A 20,366-nucleotide genomic window follows, 5' to 3' on the forward strand; every position below is an offset into this window, starting at 1 on the left:
GTCAGAGAGACAAGTACAAGGCTTCTTGGCAACACCCTCGCTCCAAGCACTGGCATCTGCTCGACTGCATCATCGTCCGAGCCAGGGACCGCAGGGACGTGCGCATCACCTGCGTCATGACAGGAGCTGACGACTGCTGGATGGACCACCGCCTAATCCGCTCTGTCATCATCATCAATGTAGCCCCAAAACAGTGATGGCAACAAAAAAATGCCACAGGAAAATAAACGCAAAGGCACTCAAAGACCCTGATAAGAAAGCCCGATTCAGCCAGCGCCTCACTGCCAACCTGACGACTCCCGGTGACCCAGAGACGCAGAGTATCCACAGCACCTGGTCTGCCCTCAAGGCCTCCATAATTAACACCTGTGAAGGGACGCTCAGTCACTCGACCAGGAAACACCAAGTCTGGTTCAACAAGAACGACCAGTCGATCCAGGAGCTAATAAGCCGCAAGCGCAAGGTATTTCTGACAGCAACCCAACTTGAAAGCAAGAAAGCAGCTCTACAGACAGCTGAAGGCTGAGGTCCAACAAAAAACTCATGACCTAAAGAACAGATGGTCGGTGGAGAAAGCACAGGAGATCCAGCAGCCAGCCGACAACCATGACGGGCGAGGATTTTTCAGCACAGTCAAGACCACCTACGGCCCAAGCACCCAAGGCCCTAACCCGCTGCCGAGACTCTGCCTTCGACACGAGTGTCCTCGATTCCATCCCGCAGCATGCTACCCACCACCATCTCAGCACAACCCCAGCATGGCACGATGTAGAAAAGGCCATCTGTCAGCTGAAGAATAACAAGGCAACAGGAGCAGATGGATTACCCGCCGAAGCACTAAAACATGGCGGAGAAGCACTATTGGTGCGAATACATGACCTCATTTCTCTTATCTGGAAGGAGGAGAGCATGCCAGGAGATCTCAGAGATGCCATAATCGTGACCATCTTCAAGAAAGGTGACAAGTCCGACTGCGGTAACTATAGAGGAGTTTCCCTGCAGTCAGCCACAGGAAAAGTCATTGCAAGATTTCTTCTCAATCGTCTTCTCCCTGTGGCTGAACAGCACCTCCCAGAGTCACAATGCGGATTCTGCCCACTAAGGGGCACAATGAACTTGATCTTCACTGCGCAGCAATTACAAGAGAAATGCAGGGAATAGCACCAACCATTGTACATGGCCTTCTTTGACCTCACAAAGGCCTTTGACACTGTCAAGTGTGAGGGATTATGGAGCATCCTCCTCCGGCTGCCCTCAAAAGTTTGTCACCATCCTCTGCTTGCTCCATGACGACATGCAAGCTGTGATCCTGACCAATGGATCCACCACTGACCCAATTCACATCCAGACTGGGGTCAAGCAGGGCTGCATCATTGCACCAACGTTCTTCTCGATCTTCCTTGCTGAAATGCACCAACTCACCCTTAGCAAGCTCCCCACTGGAGTGGAACTAAGCTATAGAACCAGTGGAAATCTGTTCAACTTCCGCCGCCTCCAGGCCAGATCCAAGGTTGTACCATCCTCTGTCATTGAACTACAGTACGCAGACAACGCTTGTGTCTGCACACACTCGGAGGCCGAACTCCAAATCATCGTCAACATCTTCACCGAGGCGTACGAGAGCATGGGCCTTACACCAAACATCCATAAGACAGAGGTTCTCTACCAACCTGCCCCCTGCCACACAGCACTGCCTCCTGGTTATCAAAATCCAGGACGGGGCCTTGGACAACGTGGACCATTTTCCATACCTCGGAAGCCTACTGTCAACAAGGGCAGACATCGATGACGAGGTCCAGCACTGCCTTCAATGTGCCAGTGCAGCCTTCGGTCACCTGAGGAAGAGAGTGTTTGAAGACCAGGACCTCAAACCTGGCACCAAGCTTATGGTCTACAGGTCAATAATGATACCCACCCTCCTATATGGCTCAGAGACTAGGACTAGGTACAGCAGACCTCAAAACGCTGGAGAAGTACCACCAGCGCTGCCTCTGCAAGATCCTGCAAATCCATTGGCAGGATAGGTACACCCATGTCCGTGTTCTTGCTCAGGCCAACATCTCCAGCATCAAAGCATTGACCACGCTCAATCAGCTCTGTTGGGTGGGAAGCTGTTTAACCTATGCTGCCTCCAGGCCAGGTCCAAGATCACCCCAACCTCTGTCGTTGAGTTGCAGTATGCAGACGATGCCTGCGTCTGCCACATTCAGAGGCTGAACTCCAGGATATAGTCAATGTATTCACTGAGGCATATGAAAGCATGGGCCTTACGCTTAACATCCGTAAGGCTCCTTCATTAGCCTATCACCGCCGCACAGCACTGCCCTCCAATCATCAAGATTCACGGTGTGACCCTCGACAAAGTGGACCATTTCCCATATCTCAGGAGCCTTTTATCAACAAAGGCAGACATTGATGCAGAGATTCAACATCGCCTCCAGTGTGCCAGTGCAGCCTTCGGCCGTCTGAGGAAAAGAGTGTTTGAAGACCGGGCCCTCAAATCTACCACCAAGCTCATGGTCAATAGGGCTGTAGTAATACCCGCCCTCCTGTATGGATCTGAGGCATGGACGATGTATAGAAGGCACCTCAAGTCACTGGAGATATATCACCAACGATGTCTCTGCAAGATCCTGCAAATCTCCTGGGAGGACAGGCGGACCAACATCAGTGTCCTCGACCAGGCTAACATCCCCAGTATTGAAGCACTGACCACACTCGATCAGCTGCGCTGGGCAGGCCACATAGTACACATGCCAGATACGAGACTCCCTAAGCAAATGCTTTATGCGGAGCTCCTTCGTGGTAAATGAGCCAAAGGAGGACAGTGGAAACATTATAAGGGCACCCTCAAAGCCTCCCTGGTAAAGTGCGACATCACCACTGACACCTGGGAGACCCTGGCCGCAGACCGCCCGAGGTGGAGAAAATGCATCCGGGAGGGCGTTGAGCTCTTCGAGTCTCAACGCAAAGAGCATGAAGAGACCAAGCGCAGGCAGCGGAAGGAGCGCGCGGCAAACCAGCCCCACTGATCCCTTCCCTCGACGAATATCTGTCCCAGGGTCTGTGGCTCTCGTATCGGACTGTTCAGCCATCAAAGAACTCACTTAGGGAGTGGAAGCAAGTCCTCCTCGATTCCGAGGGACTGCCTATGATGATGGTGGTCGGGCCACATCGTTCGCATGCCCGACACAAGACTCCCAAAGCAAGCGCTCCACTCGGAGCTTCAACACAGCAAGCGAGCCCCGGGGGGCGGGGGGGGGGGTGGTGGCAGAGGAAACACTTCAGGGACACGCTCAAAGCCTCCTTAAAAAAGTGCAACATCCCCACCGATACCTGGGAGTCCCTGGCCAAAGACCGCCCAAAGTGGAGGAAGACCATCCGGGATGGCGCTGAGCACCTCGAGTCTCGAAGCCGAGAGCACGCAGAAATTAAGCGCAGGCAGCGGAAGGAGCGTGTGGCAACCCAGGCATCTCAACCTCCCGTCCCTTCAACCACCGTCTGCCCCACCTGTGACAGAGACTGTGGGTCCCGCATTGGACTCTTCAGTCACCTGAGAACTCATTTTTAGTGTGGAAGCAAGTCATCCTCGACTCCAAGGGACTGCCAAGAAGACCGGGAGTGGGAACTCATTTCCCCCTACCTTCCGAGCCCAGGAATACATGCCAAATATGGCTTCTCCCACAACTGCTCTTGCTGAAATCTGACAGAGCACAGCCTAGGGACTGAATGGCAGACTTTCCTAGGTTTAATCACGGACGTCAGTTGATTTCAGCTAGGGGACAATGAAGATCTATTGTCTAAATATATCAGTTTCCAGATGTTGAGACAATGGGTGAAGATTTCCTCTGTTTGCTATGAAAAATAAAATTATAAATAATCATCAGAATATAAACCCTCATCCTAATACATCAGGATTGGCAGGTAAAAGAAAACACTCCAGTAATACGTGTTCATTTTAATTAAGATACAATTTAAACTATAGATTTGTTGTCAGCTGTGGCTCAGTGGGTAGCACCCTTGCCTCTGAGTCAGAAGGTTGTGGGTTCAAGTCCCACTCCAGGGTCCTTAGTGCAAAAATCTAGGCTGACACTCCAGCGCAGTGCTGAGGGAGTGCTGCACTGTTGGAGGTGCTGTTTTTCGGATGAGATGCTAAACCAAGGCCCCATCTGCTCTCTCAGGTGGATATAAAAGAGCCCATGGCACTATTTCAAAGAAGAGCAGGATTGTTCTCCCCATTGTCCTGGACAATACTCATCCCTCAATTAACATCACTTAAAAAACACAGATCATCTGGTCATTATCACAATGCTGTTTGATGGAGCTTGCTGTATGCAAATTGGCTGCTGTGTTTCCTGCATTACAACAGTGACTGTACTTCATTGGCTGTAAAGCGCTTTAGGACATTCTTTTAAAGGCACTATATAAATGCAAGTTCTATCTTTTTTCCTATGTTACAATTCCGTCATTATAACTGCTACAGATATGGATATAGGTAGGTTTCAATAAGGGAACATAAAATGTGGAAAATAGTCAGAGAGGCTGTGCATTCGTTCTGCCTTTTTGCTGTTTATTAACATACGGCTTTTGTTTCCCTTCATTTGACAGTAAAACCAACTGTTATAGATGTTGATATTTATGTGAACAGCATTGGGCCTGTTTCATCAATTAACATGGTAAGTAACCTTTACGCCAAAGGGCAAATTCATTCTGGTTTCATTTGTTGTGTTGCGCTTTGAAACAATGGATTGCTGAACTATAGTGGTCATGGTTTGGCTTTTCAAAGTTAACGTAGAAAACAATTTGTATATATGTTGTTTCAAAATGGACTGTATTCATGACCTAAAATGGCAACAGGTTGAGATGAATACTATTATCAACTGAAGATTAAACTTCACATTGGGATCCTTTTCAAAAATTGAAGGTACACAAAAAAGCCTGTGAGTCAATGTTTTATTTTGTGTCAATATTTAGATAATTGTGTTTTACTTCTGAGTACCATTGGGGCCAAGGTGGGTAAATGGGGTTAAGCTGTGGATCAGCCACGATCTAATTGAATGGCGGAACAGGCTGAGGGGCTAAATGGCCTACTCCTGTTCCCATGTTCCTTTCTATTTTCCTTCCAATAGCCTTGTCGGGGGACCCAGTTTGGAGGCGATACTGAGCCCAATTCTGAATTGGCATCATTAAAGACATGCTGCCTCAGAGGTCATTGCAACTGTGCATGTTAGTTTTGCTCCCTCATGTTGTCCGGCTCAGTATATTTCCCCTGATGATGCGATCAGCATCACTGTTGAAACAAAAAGATTCATAAAGTCAATAGTGAGAAAGAGCAGAGCAAAGGGACATTAAATTAGAGAGGAAAGAGTCTCTTGGAGAGAGTTTTTTGTGACGATTTAAAAAAAAAAGTAACTTTGAATTTGCTGCTCCAATGGAGATTCACTATTTCAGATCTTTTCTCGAAGTTACTCCAATGGATGATAAGCCAGCTTGCTGTGTGCAAATTGTCTGCTGCGTTTCCCACATTACAACAGTGACTACACTCCAAAAGTGCTTTGTTGGTTGTAAAGTGCTTTGGGACATCCTGAGGTTGTGAAATATATAAATTCAATTCATTTTAGCGTGAGTTGCAACTTTGCATCAGTCAACCTGGAGGAGCTGCAAGTGCTTGGGTACACTGCCTACTTTGCCAGTAGTGTGTTTGCTCTGTGATTTGACAGCTTCACATCAGTACCCACCCTGCTTTAGATAGCTCTTTAATGAAAATTTCAGGTATTTTTAAAAATTCGTTTATGCGAGGTGGGCGCCATTGGCAAGGCTGGCATTTTTTCCCCGTCCCTAATTGCTCTTGAACAACTGAGTCCTTGCAGAGGGCAGTTAAGAGTTAACCACATTGCTGTGGGTCTGGAGTCACTTATAGGCCAGACCAGGTAAGGATGGCAGATTTTCTTCCCAAGAGCACATTAGTTGTTATTGCCCATCACTAATTGCCCTTGAGAAGGTGCTGGTGAGCTGCCTTCATAAGCTGTGTGGTGAAGATCATTTTTCACAGTGGGTTGGTACAACTGAGTGGCATACTAGGCCATTTCAGAGGGCAGTTAAAAGTCAGTCATATTGCTGTGGGTCTGGAGTCACATATAGGCCAGACTAGGTAAAGGCAGCAGATTTTCTTGCCTAAAGGAGATTAGTAAGCCAGATGGATTTTGATGACAAACTACCACCATTACTGATACAAGCTTTTATATTCCAGAGTTATTTAATTAACTGAATTTAAATTCCCCAGCTGCCGTGGTGGGATTTGAGCTTGCGTCTCTGGATCACTAGTCCAGGCCTCTGGATTACTAGTCCAGTAACATAACCACAACACTACCGTTTCCGATGTATTGCAGTATTTTCAGCTCCGTTTTGCTGTTTTTGAAAAGCAGATTTGAAGATTTACACATGAGCACAATCGCTGTTGAAATTCGTCCATGGACTAGCATAACCCGACCATTCAAAACATAAATAATGTTTAATTCAAATTGACCCGTAGGTCCAAACACCTACAATTTAATATGTGATTTCAAAGAGCCAATATATTATATGAATAATGGTACATTATATTACACATATATATAGATCAAATGGATGATAAATAATCCCATGTTTTTATTAATGATCAGAGTATATTGAACAATACACAGTAATGGTTTCAGATGGAGAATAATTGCTATCTTAAAGAGGGCAGAAAGCAGAAATCGAATGGAAAGGTTCAAATGATGTCATAAACCAAAAGTGCAAAGCTCAAATCAAGTTTAATGTGAATTCTGAGATTAGATTACAGCTGAGAAAAACGCTCCAGGGTAACGATTATTTTTATAACACTGCAAACTGGATGCAATTTTATCTGGTTTTGTATGGCTCCCAGTGCAGATTCCTGCATTTCAATGCTCGCTCTCTTTCTTTCTCTCTTTCGCTCCATCTCCCTCTCTCCAGGGCGCAATGACATTCACACTGAAGGATCAACTGCAGGTTTATCGAGAAATAGTTTACAGTCTGGAAGCCCTACAGGCGGTATTTATTCGACACTGTTTATGTCAGTAAAGTAACTTGTATATTTTAAAAGGGGAAAAAAATGGTAACATTGTAAAAGTCAGAGATCTGCAAGAGCGATGGTTGTGTTGATGTTTTTAAGCTTCAATGTGAAATGCAATCCCCATGCGCTAACAGCACAGGACCTGCCAATTTGAATGCGAGCGGGTCATTCAGTGTCCTCTGCGATTGTGTGCATTCGTGAAAAGCACTAAAATTAGTCCCAGTTGTGTGGAAGCCTGCCTATAGTAAAGTGCCAATTCCTTCAAGGGTTCTGTTATATATGTGGACTTGTATTTACCCTGTACAGCCACCAGAGGGCTCATCCTCTGGAGTCCCAAGGGATCCCATAATCCCTTGGGAGCACAGGTATTTAAGGAGGCTTCACAGGTTGGAGAGGCACTCTGGAGACATGCAATAAAAGACTAAGGTCACACTTTACATTGAGCTCAGTGTTCAGTCTGACTCTTTCTCCATACACAACAACTGGCGACGAGATACAGATAGCGAACTCAAAGATGCAGAGAACAGTGGGCATCCTGGAGAAATTTTCGGAGGGAGATGATTGGGAAACTTTTGAGGAGCGACTCAACCAATACTTCGTGGCCAACGAGCTAGATGGGGAAGAGAGCGCTGCCAAATGAAGGGCGATCCTCCTCACCATCTGTGGGGCACCAACGTATGGCCTCATGAAGAATCTGCTCACTCCAGCGAAACCCACGGAGAAATCATATGACGATTTGTGCACAATGGTCCGAGAGCATTTGAACCCGAAGGAAAGTGTTCTGATGGCGAGGTACCGGTTCTACACCTACAAAAGGTCTGAAGGCCAGGAAGTGGCGAGTTATGTCGCCGAGCTAAGACGCCTTGCAGGACATTGCGAATTTGAAGGACATTTGGAGCACATGCTCAGAGACCTTTTCATACTTGGCATTGGCCACGAAACCATACTTCGCAAACTTTTGACTATAGAGACCCCAACCTTGAGTAAGGTCATAACGATAGCCCAGGCATTCATTGCCACCAGTGACAATACGAAGCAAATCTCTCAGCACACAAGAGTTGCTACAAGTACTGTGAACAAAGTGATGTTGTTTTTGAATTGTAACGTACAGGGCAGGTCACAGATACCTGTAGCTGCATGTCCGCAGATGACTCAGAGTCCACCATCAAAGGTGATGAATGGAAGGCCATTAACACCTTGTTGGCGCTGCGGGGGTGATCATCGTTTCCATTTATGCTGATTCAAAGAGTACGTTTGCAAGGGCGGTGGAACAATGGGACAACTCCAACGAGTGTGTAGGCGAGCTGCTAAGCCAGTTAAACCTGCAAACTACTATGTTGCAGAGGAGGACAGATCAACGGAGGATCACGACAAACCAGAGCCTCAGATAGAGGAGGCAGAGGTACATGGGGTGCACACATTCACCACGAATTTTCCCCCGATAATGCTGAAGGTTGAACTAAATGGACTCCCGGTGTCAATGGAGCTGAACACAGGCACAAGCCAGTCCATCATGAGCAAAAAGACTTTCGAAATGTTGTGGTGCAACAAGGCCTCAAGGCCAGTCTTAACTCCAGTTCGCACAAAACTAAGAACTTACACGAAAGAACTGATTCTTGTAATTGGCAGTGCTACCGTAAAGGTCTCCTACGATAGAGCGGTGCTGAAGCTACCACTCTGGGTGGTATCGGGCGATGGTCCCACGCTGCTCGGCAGGAGCTGGCTGGGAAAGATACGCTGGAACTTGGACGACGTCCGAGCGTTATTGCCCACTGATGATACTTCGTGTGCCCAGGTCTTAAACAAATTTCCTTCGCTGTTCGAACCAGGCATCGGGAAATTACAAAGAGCAAAAGTGCAGATCCACCTAATTCCGGGGGCGCGACCCATCCATCACAAGGCGAGAGCAGTACCGTACATGATGAGAGAAAGGGTAGAGATCGAGCGAGACTGGCTGCAAAGAGAGGGCATCATTTCACCGATCGAGTTCAGCGAGTGGGCCAGTCCTATTGTCCCAGTCCTCAAGGGAGAGGGCACCGTGAGAATCAGTGGCGATTACAAAGTAATTATCAAACGTTTCTCCTTGCAGGACCAATACCCACTACCAAAGGCTGACGACCTCTTTGCAACGCTGGCGGGAGGAAAGACGTTCACGAAGCTGGATCTGACTTCAGCCTACATGATGCAGGAACTGGAGGAATCATCGAAGGCTCTCACCTGCATCAACACGTAAAAGGTCTTTTTGTTTATTACAGATGCCCATTTGGAATCTGATCAGCGGTGGTGATATTCCAGAGAAACATGGAAAGTTTACTGAAGTCGGTCCCGCAAACCGTGGTCTTCCAGGACGACATCTTGGTCACAGGTCGGAACACAGTCGAGCACCTGTAGAACCCAGAGGAGGTTCTTAGTGGACTCAACCGCATGAAGCTCAGGTTAAAACGCTCGAAGTGCGTTTTCCTGACGCCTGAAGTGGAGTTCTTGGGAAGGAGGATTGCGGCGTATGGCATCAGGCCACCAACACGAAGACGGAGGCAATCGAGAACGCACCAAGGCCACAGAACATGGTTGTTTCTGGGACTCTTGAACTACTTTGGTAACTTCTTACCGGGTCTCAGCACCTTGCTAGAACCAATACATGTCTTACTACGAAAAGGTGGCGAATGGGTTTGGGGCAAAAGCCAAGAAAATGCCTTTGTAAAAGCGAGAAAATTGTTATGCTCAAACAAATTACTTGTGTTGCATGATCAATGTAAGCGTTTGGTACTAGCATGTGATGCGTCGACATATGGCGTCGAATGTGTATTGCAACAAGCTAATGATTTCGGGAAACTGCAACTGGTTGCTTATGCATCCAGGAGTCTGAGAGAGCCGACAATATAAATGAAAAAGAAGTGTTAGTGTGTGTCTATGGGGTAAAGAAAATGCATCAATACCTGTTTGGGCTAAAATTCGAATTGGAAACTAACCATAAGCCACTTATATCCCTGTTTTCCGAGAGTAAAGGGCTAAATACCAATGCATCGGCCCGCATCCAGAGATGGGCACTTACGTTGTCCGCATACAACTATGCCATCCACCACAGGCTAGGCACGGAAAATGCGCCTATGCTCTCAGTAGGCTGCCATCGCCTACCACTGTGGTGGAATTGGCGCAGGCCGCAGATTTTGCCATGGTTATGGAAGCATTTGAGAGTGAGCAATCACCTGTCACTGCCCGGCAGATCAAAACCTGGACAAAGCCTTATTATTTCTAGTCAAAAGCTGTGTGCTTCATGGGAGCAGGTCCAGTGTCCCAGTGGAAATGCAGGAAGAGATAAAGCTGTTCCAGCGGCGCAAAGATGAAATGTCTATACAGGCAGACTGCCTTCTGTGGGGCAATCGAGTAGTGGTCCCCAAGAAGAGCAGACAAACCTTCATCAATGATCTGCACAGTACCCACCCAGGCATCGTAATGATGAAAGCCATAGCCAGATCCCACGTGTGGTGGCCCGGTATCGATGCGGACTTAGAGTCCTGCATTCACAGATGTAATACATGCTCACAGTTAAGCAATATACCCAGAGAGGCGCCGCTAAGTTCAACTTGGCCCTCCAAACCATGGTCGAGGGTGCATATTGACTATGCAGGCCCATTCTTGGTAAAAAGTTCCTTGTGGTTGCAGAAACATAGAAAATAGGTGCAGGAATAGGCCATTCAGCCCCTCAAGCCTGCACCACCATTCAATCAAATCATGGCTGATCATTCGCCTCAGTACCCCTTTCCTGCTTTCTCTCCATACCCCTTGATCCCTTTAGTTATAAGGGCCATATCTAACTCCCTCTTCAACATATCCAATGAATTGGCATCAACAACTCTCTGCAGTAGGGAATTCCATAGGTTAATAACTCTCTGAGTGAAGAAGTTTCTCCTCATCTCAGTCCTAAATGGCGTACCCCTTATCCTTAGGCTATGTCCCCTGGTTCTGGACTTCCCCAACATCGGGAACATTCTTCCTGCATCTAACCTGTCCAGGGCCGTCAGAATTTTACATGTTTCTATGAGATCCCCTCTCATCCTTCTAAACTCCAGTGAATACAGGCCCAGTCGATCCAATCTCTCCTCATATGTCAGTCCTGCCATCCCGGGAATCAGTCTGTTGCACTACCTCAATAGCAAGAATGTCCTTCCTCAGATCAGGAGACCAAAACTGAACACAATATTCAGGTGAGGCCTCACTAAGGCCCTGTGCAACTGCAGTAAGACCTCCCTGCTCCTATACTCAAATCCTCCAGCTATGAAGGCCAACATACCATTTGCCTTCTTCACCGCCTGCTGTAACTGCATGCCAACTTTCAATGACTGATGTACCGTGACACCCAGGTCTCGTTGCACCTCTCCTTTTCCTAATCTGCCGCCATTCAGATAATATTCTGCCTTCGTGTTTTTGTCACCAAAGTGGATAACCTCACATTTATCCACATTATACTGCATCTGCCATGCATTTGCCCACTCACCTAACCTGTCCAAGTCACCCTGCAGCTTTGTAGCGTCCTCCTCACAGCTCATACCGCCACCCAGTTTAGTGTCATCTGCAAACTTGGAGATATTACACTCAATTTCTTCATCTAAATCATTAATGTATATTGTAAAGAGCTGGGGTCCCAGCACTGAGCCCTGCGCACTCCACTAGTCACTGCCTGCCATTCTGAAAAGGACCCGTTTATCCCGACTCTCTGCTTCCTGTCTGTCAACCAGTTCTCTATCCACATCAGTATATTACACCCAATACCATGTGCTTTAATTGTTCACACCAATCTCTTGTGTGGGACCTTGTCAAAAGCCTTTTGAAAGTCCAAATACGCCACATCCACTGGTTCTCCCTTGTTCACTCTACCAGTTACGTCCTCAAAAAATTTGCCAAGCATGATTTCCCTTTCATAAATCCATGCTGACTTGGGCTGATCCTGCCACTGCTTTCCAAATGCGCTGCTATTTCATCTTTAATAATTGATTCCAACATTTTCCCCACGACTGATGTCAGGCTAACCGGTCTATAATAACCCATTTTCTCACTCCCTCCTTTCTTAAAAAGTGGTGTTACATTAGCTACCCTCCAGTCCATAGGAACGGACCCCGAGTCGATAGACTATTGGAAAATGATCACCAATGCATCCGCTATTTCTAGGGCTACTTCCTTAAGTACTCTGGGGTGCAGACTATCAGGCCCCGGGTATTTATTGGCCTTCAATCCCATCAATTTCCCCAACACAATTTCCCGCCTAATAAGGATTTCCTTCAGTTCCTCCTTCTCACTAGACCCTCGGTCCCCTAGTATTTCCGGAAGGTTATTTGTGTCTTCCTTCGTGAAGACAGAACCAAAGTATTTGTTTAACTGGTCCGCCAGTTCTTTGTTCCCCATTATAAATTCACCTGAATCTGACTGCAAGGGACCTACATTTGTCTGCACTAATCTTTTTGTCCTCACATCGCAGTAGAAGCTTTTGCAGTCAGATTTTATGCTCCCAGCAAGCTTCCTCTCATACTCTATTTTCCCCTCCTAATTAAACCCTTTGCCCTCCTCTGCTGTATTATAAAATTCTCCCAGTCCTCAGCTTTGCTGCTTTTTCTGTCCAATTTATATGCCTTTTCCTTGGATTTAACACTATCCTTAATTTCCCTTGTTAGCCATGGTTGAGCCACCTTCCCCGTTTTATTTTTATTCCAGACAGGGATGTACAATTGTTGAAGTTCATCCATGTAACTTTTAAATGTTTGCCATTGCCTATCCACCGTCAACCCTTTAAGTATCACTCGCCAGTCTATTCTAGCCAGTTCACGTCTCATATCATCGAAGTTACCTTTCCTTAATTTCAGGACCATAGTCTCTGAATTAACTGTGTCACTCTTCATCTTAATAAATAATTCTACCATATTATGGTCACTCTTCCCCAAGGGGCCTCACACAACAGATTGCTGATTAGTCCTTTCTCATTACTCATCACCCAGTCTAGGATAGCCAGCCCGCTAGTTGGTTCCTCGACCTATTGGTCTAGAAAACCATCCCTAAAACACTCCAGGAAATCCTCCTCCACCGCATTGCTACCATACGCGTACTCCAAGTAGATTGAATGTGAGATAATGTCGGCTAGCACGTCCGCTGCCTCTATTGAAAGCCTGCGAGCCATGTTTGCCACACACAGCTTACCCGATGTCCTGGTGAGCGACAACGGGCCATGTTTTACCAGTGCTGAGTTCAAAGAATTCATGACCCGTAACGGGTTCAAACATGTCACATCTGCCCCATTTAAACCAGCATTCAATGGTCAGGCAAAGAGAGCAATGCAAACCATCAAGCAAGGCTTGAAGAGGGTAACTGAAGGCTCACTGCAGACTCACCTATCCCGAGTCCTGCTTAGTTACCGCGCGAGACCCCACTCACCCACAGGGATCCCACCTGCTGAACTGCTCATGAAAAGAGCACTTAAGACAAGGCTCTCGTTCGCTCACCCTGATCTACATGAACAGGCAGAGAGCAGGTGGCTTCAACAAAATGCATACCATGATAGTGCAAATGTGTCAAGCGAGATTGAAATAAATGATCCTGTATTTGTATTAAATTATGGACAAGTTCCCAAGTGGCTTCCTAGCACTGTCGTGGCCAAAGAGGAAAGCAGGGTGTTTCGTGTCAAGCTTTCAAATGGACTCATTCACCGGAAACACTTGGACCCAATCAAACTCAGATTCACGGACTATCCTGAGCAACCCACCTTGGACCCTACCTTTTTTGATTCCCCAACATACACACCAGTGGCAACCGGCACCACGGTTAACCACGAAGCAGAACCCTTCATCCACAGCAGTCCTGAAGGGCCCAACACACCAGGCAGCCCAGCAAGGCCATAAGAACATAAGAACATAAGAATTAGGAACAGGAGTAGGCCATCTAGCCCCTCGAGCCTGCTCCGCCATTCAACAAGATCATGGCTGATCTGGTCGTGGATTCAGCTCCACTTGCCCGCCCGCTCCCCGTAACCCTTAATTCCCTTATTGGTTAAAAATCTATCTATCTGTGATTAGGATACATTCAATGAGCTAGCCTCAACTGCTTCCTTGGGCAGAGAATTCCACAGATTCACAATCCTCTGGGAGAAGAAATTCCTTTTCAACTCGGTTTTAAATTGGCTCCCCCGTATTTTCAGGCTGTGCCCCCTAGTTCTAGTCTCCCCGACCAGTGGAAACAACCTCTCTGCCTCTATCTTGTCTATCCCTTTCATTATTTAAAATGTTTCTATAAGATCACCCCTCATCCTTCTGAACTCCAACGAGTAAAGACCCAGTCTACTCAATCTATCCTCATAAGGTAACCCCCTCATCTCCGGAATCAGCCTAGTGAATCGTCTCTGTACCCCCTCCAATGCTAGTATATCCTTCCTTAAGTAAGGTGACCAAAACTGCACACAGTACTCCAGGTGCGGCCTCACCAATACCCTATACAGTTGCAGCAGGACCGCCCTGCTGTTTTACTCCATCCCTCTCGCAATGAAGGCCAACATTCCATTCGCCTTCCTGATTACCTGCTGCACTTGCAAACTAACTTTTTGGGATTCATTGCACAAGGACTCCCAGGTCCCTCTGTACTGCAGCATGTTGTAATTTCTCCCCATTCAAATAATATTCCCTTTTACTGTTTTTTTTTCCAAGGTGGATGACTTCACATTTTCCGACATTGTATTCCATCTGCCAAACCTTAGCCCATTCGCTTAATCTATCTAAATCTCTTTGCAGCCTCTCTGTGTCCTCCACACAACCCGCATTCCCACTAATCTTTGTGTCATCTGCAAATTTTGTTACACTACACTCTGTCCCCTCTTCCAGGTCATCTATGTATATTGTAAACAGTTGTTGTCCCAGCACCGATCCCTGTGGCACATCACTAACCACCGATTTCCAACCCGAAAAGCACCCATTTATCCCGACTCTCTGCTTTCTGTTAGCCAGCCAATTCTCTATCCATGCTAATACATTTCCTCTGACTCCGCATACCTTTATCTTCTGCAGTAACCTTTTGTGTGGCACCTTATCGAATGCCTTTTGGAAATCTAAATACACCACATCCATCGGTACACCTCTATCCACCATGCTCGTTATATCCTCAAAGAATTCCAGTAAATTAGTTAAACATGATTTCCCCTTCATGAATCCATGTTGCGTCTACTTGATTGCACTATTCCTATCTAGATGTCCCACTATTTCTTCCTTAATGATAGCTTCAAGCATTTTGCCAACTACAGATGTTAAACTAACCGGCTTATAGTTACCTGCCTTTTGTCTGCCCCCTTTTTTAAACAGAGGCGTTACATTAACTGCTTTCCAATCCGCTGGTACCTCCCCAGAGTCCAGAGAATTTTGATCTATTATAACGAATGCATCTGCTTTAACTTCCGCCATCTCTTTTAATACCCTGGGATGCATTTCATCAGGACCAGGGGACTTGTCTATCTTGAGTTCCATTAGCCTGCCCAGCACTACCCCCCTAGTGATAGTGATTGTCTCAAGGTCCTCCCTTCCCACATTCCTGTGACCAGCAATTTTTGGCATGGTTTTTGTGTCTTCCACTGGGAAGACCGAAGCAAAATAATTGTTTAAGGTCTCAGACATTTACACATTTCCCATTATTAAATCCCCCTTCTCATCTTCTAAGGGACCAACATTTACTTTAGTCACTCTTTGCCGTTTTATATATCTGTAAAAGCTTTTACTATCTGTTTTTATGTTTTGCGCAAGTTTACTTTCGTAATCTATCTTTCCTTTCTTTATTGCTTTCTTAGTCATTCTTTGCTGTCGTTTTAAAATTTTCCCAATCTTCTAGTTTCCCACTAACCTTGGCCACCTTATACGCATTGGCCAGCTGCACAACAGTCCAGCGAGGGCACAACAAATTATTTAACAACACCAGCTTTCACACCGAGACGATCAACCAGGGCAAGAAGGGCCCCAGTTCGACTCACATTGTAAATAGTTACACTATTGACTTTGCGGGGGAGTGTTGTTTTATATGTGGACTTGTATTTACTCTGTACAGCCACCAGAGAGCTCATCCTCTGGAGGCCCAAGAGATCCCATAATCCCTTGGGTGCACAGGTATTTAAGGAGGCTTCACAGGTTGGAGAGGCACTCTGGAGACCTGCAATAAAATACTTAGGTCACACTTTACTTTGAGCTCACAGTGTTCAGTCTGACTCTTTCTCCATAGATAACAGGTTCCACCTACTCACATGTACAACCAAGCTTGAATATGAATATGTAGATCTGCCCGGCTCCTTTGGGATTGCACTGTGATGATAACCGGGGAGCAGGGGGAAGGCAGCAAGGTAGCAGGTTCTGGGTCTTGTTTGCAAAAGTCTGTCAATTATCTTGCGGAGTGTTTCAAGATTCCCGAGGCTGGTGCAGCTAGACAGGTGGAGTATTTTTTTTGACAGCAGCTATTGCATCAGAGAGAACTTCAGGTCAGTGTTCAGAGGATAAATTTCCACTTATTTTGAATGCCTGTGTACAAACCCACTGCAGTGTAAGACGGTATGGCCGCAATCACACTTTGAATCCTTCTTTCCTTCAGCTGTGGAGCATAATGCCATTACTGTCTGCTGGAATCGGAATTGAGTCCATTGTCAACCACTCTGCCCTCCTTACAACAGTACAGCCTGTAAGAATGAACAGCAATATCATGACATGCCTTTGACACTCGAGAATATTTTTGAGGTATTGCTTGCCTACATAGCAGTCACTGCAGCCAAAACAGAATTCATTATTCAAAGCATTTCAAGACATTTTGACAATGTAATAAGGTCATTATATAAACTGCAGTATTTCATTTTTTTCCCTCAGTTATTCAATGTTAAAGAAACTAATTCAAACAAGTGACTGCTTGGAAACATTTCAGAATTCAGTGCAGTTAAAAAGTACTCATATCTGAGACGACATGCAAGGTGGACTTAGTACTTCAGACAATGCCAGTCCCGAGATGCTGTGCCCCCTATAAGAAAGAAAAGAACAACATAATTGCATTTATATAGTGCCTTTCATGACCACCGGATGTCTCAAAGCGTTTTACAGCCAATGAAGTACTTTCTGGAGTGTTGTCACTGTTGTAATGTGGGAAATGCGGCAGCTAATTTGTGCACAAGCAAGCTCCCACCAACAGCAATATGATAAGGCCAACATCCCCAGCATCGAAGCACTGACCACACTTGACCAGCTCCGTTGGGTGGGCCACATCATCTGCATGCCCGACACGAGACTCCCAAAGCAAGCGCTCTACTCTGAACTCCTACACGGCAAGCAAGCGAGCTCCAGGTGGGCAGAGGAATTGTTTCAAGGACACCCTCAAAGCCTCCTTGACAAAGTGAAACACCCCACTGGCACCTGGGAATCCCTGGCCCAAGACCGCCCAAAGTGGAGGAAGAGCATCCGGGAGGGCGCTGAGCACCTCGAGCCTCATCGCCGAGAGCATGCAGAAACCAAACTCATACAGTGGAAGGAGCATGTGGCAAACCATGCTCCACACCTACCCTTCAACCACTGTCAGTTCCACCTGTGACAGAGACTATAATTCCCATATTGGACTGTACAGTCACCTGAAAACTCACTTTTAGTGTGGAAGCAAGTCTTCCTCAATTTTAATGATGATGATGACGACCAGATAATCTGTTTTTGTTATGTTGATTGAGGGATAAATATTGGCCAGTACACCGGGGATAACTCCGCTGTTCTTCTTCGAAATAGTGCCATGGGATCTTTTACGTCCACCTGAGAGAACAGATAGGTCCTCGGTTTAAAATCTCATCTGAAAGACGGCACTTCCAACAGTGCAGCCCTCCCTCAACACTACACTGCAGTGTCAGCCTAGATTTATGTGCTCAAGTCCCTGGGGTGGGACTTGAACCCACAACCTTCTAACTCAGAGGCAAGAGTGCCATCAACTGAGCCATGAACAGATCTGGCATGACAATACAACAACTGTTCATTTAATTTTTTTTAATAGAGCTACTAGTGGGTAGCACATGACATATTGAGAGTGCCACGTGGGTCAGGGGCTGTAATGCTAAACGTCAGCAGTCAGTGAAAGGCTGCTGGCTGCCATTAGCACCAACAGTTTTTTTCTCCCTGAAGAGACTTAGGGCTAGACTTTCCACTTCACATCGCCCATATATCGCCCATATATTGCCCAAAACGGCCTTTCATCGCCCATTTTGACAAAAAAGTGGAAATTCAGGCTGGATCATCGCCAAAAATTATTCCCCTGACTTCGGCTCACATCGCCGAGGTGATTGCCCGCACATCGCCCAGTCTGACTTTCAGCACATCGCCGGCACATCGCCGGGCTGATCGCTCATCAACAACATTGCCGGGTAATAGTTGCTTTTCCCAGGCTTTACTCACAGAGCTCAGTGCTACGGACGCCATTTTGACGCCATTTTAAATTATCGGAGGAAAGGAGGGAAGCCGCAAAAACAGAAGTGCTCTAATAATTTATGAGTTATAAGTGTATTTGACAGATATATCCAGTCAAGTTAAACTTATATTACTTATTATAATTATAGTTTCATTTATTTTCATAGAAGGGTCAGTTTAGTAGTAGAAAAGGTATTTATATAAACAGTGAAAGAATGGGAGCTGCATCTTCTCTGCCATTATTTGTAAGTGCAGAACTGCTGGCATCTGAGCTTGATTAAGTGAAGGGTTAAGTGAAGGGCTCAATCGTAGAGGTCGCAGACTAACGCGTGGACGTATGAGGAGACCTTACAGCCGAAGACTGGAAAAACCCTGTGGGAGTTACGCGGCTGCAAAAGTGTTGCATGAGCAGCTCGTAAATGAACGCTTATCATGAACTTTCATTGTGGACAGTCAAAGTTACAGTTATGTTTATCGCAAAACAACGGTTGCATTTGCAGTAGCGTTGAGCTAGATTGCCTCATTGTCCGGTCTGGTCGGCCATTGTTTACATTAATATATTATTACATTATTATAAGAAAAATGCACAACAATTGTAAATTGTAAAATGCAATAAAACATTTTTACTCAAACAAAATTTCAATTTCAACTGCAACAGGAGCAACCCAAACAACCTACTCACCCACTCACCCTCCCACCCAACCTCCCACCAGACCTCCCCAAACAACACCCCAACAGTTAACCATTAACAGAATAAGCAATATTCACACTTCACCTGTGACCCTGTTTCCCTCCCCGTACTCTAGCCCCACCCACCCAATTTGGTCCCTGGGTGGCGGCGAGACGTTGTGGGCGTGCAACTGCCGACGGCAAGACTTCCTGCCATGGTGGGGGAATTGCTGGTCCGATCACCTGTTGGGGGAGTTGAAGGAGGGGAAGACGAAGTATGGGGATCGCCTTCCGAGTCAGAAGGAATTGCTTACTCCTGACCCGCTGGCGCACTGACATTTGCGGTCTGCGGCATCACCTGCTCGAGCATCTGTTGTGACACCCGGGAGAAGGTCTCCGTGAAGTCCAGAAACGCCTGGAGATGGTTGTGACTTATCACGGCGGTCTCCTTGCACATTTGAGCCAAGCCATCGAAGCGATCGGCCAGGGTAGGCATGTGGTCCACTCGCTTGATGTAACCTCCGCGGGGTCTGTGAGGGCACTAATGCTCGCCTTGGCGTCGCCATGCTCCACGCCGCTTGGTCCCGCTGCTGCTTCCGTCGAAGATGCCGACGTTATGGCCACAGGTCCCACAGGTGATTCCACCACATGCTGAGGGATGCTGGGGGCATCGTCCTCCGAATCCACTTCCTCTTCCTCCTACCCCTCCTCAGGCTTCGTGGTATCTTCCTCCTCCTCCTCCCCACCCGTGGTGAGGATCACCTGTAACGGAACGGCTGGTGATCTGTACATTTGTGCTGTGGGTGTTGTGGGCCCTGCAAAACACAATTGAGCTTATTGAGTTTATTATAGCAGAGGGGTACAGATTGCAGAGGAGCATCACTACTACAATAAATGAGACCAGGAGACGTTACATAACAATGCATCATATGTTAGTACATATGGCAGTACATCTATACGGAATTGAGTAACACAGAGTTGTGGAGGCAGGATTAGTCTGAGATATTCCATTACAGACACAATCCACGTCCGGACTGGGGTCAAACAGGGCTGCGTCATCGCTCCAACCCTCCTCGCAATCTTCCTCGCTGCCATGCTCCACCTCACAGTCAACAAGCTCCCCGCTGGGGTGGAACTAAACTACAGAACCAGTGGGAAGCTGTTTAACTTACGCTGCCTCCAGGACAGGT

The 20,366-nt window shown here is 46.7% G+C and overlaps 1 protein-coding gene across 2 annotated transcripts in view; it reads left to right on the plus strand.

The window, feature by feature from the left end:
* LOC139274890 (gamma-aminobutyric acid receptor subunit gamma-3) overlaps positions 1-20,366 on the plus strand; it is an 859,347-nt gene that overhangs the window by 18,869 nt on the left and 820,112 nt on the right. For both annotated transcript variants that reach the window (XM_070891613.1, XM_070891614.1), the window contains exon 3: positions 4,609-4,676. In XM_070891613.1, the coding sequence (XP_070747714.1) occupies positions 4,609-4,676 (68 nt within the window). The remainder of the gene's footprint in view (positions 1-4,608; positions 4,677-20,366) is intronic.

The sequence above is a fragment of the Pristiophorus japonicus genome, chromosome 10 (genome assembly GCF_044704955.1).
Source record: "Pristiophorus japonicus isolate sPriJap1 chromosome 10, sPriJap1.hap1, whole genome shotgun sequence".
In the NCBI taxonomy this organism is placed as follows: domain Eukaryota; kingdom Metazoa; phylum Chordata; class Chondrichthyes; family Pristiophoridae; genus Pristiophorus; species Pristiophorus japonicus.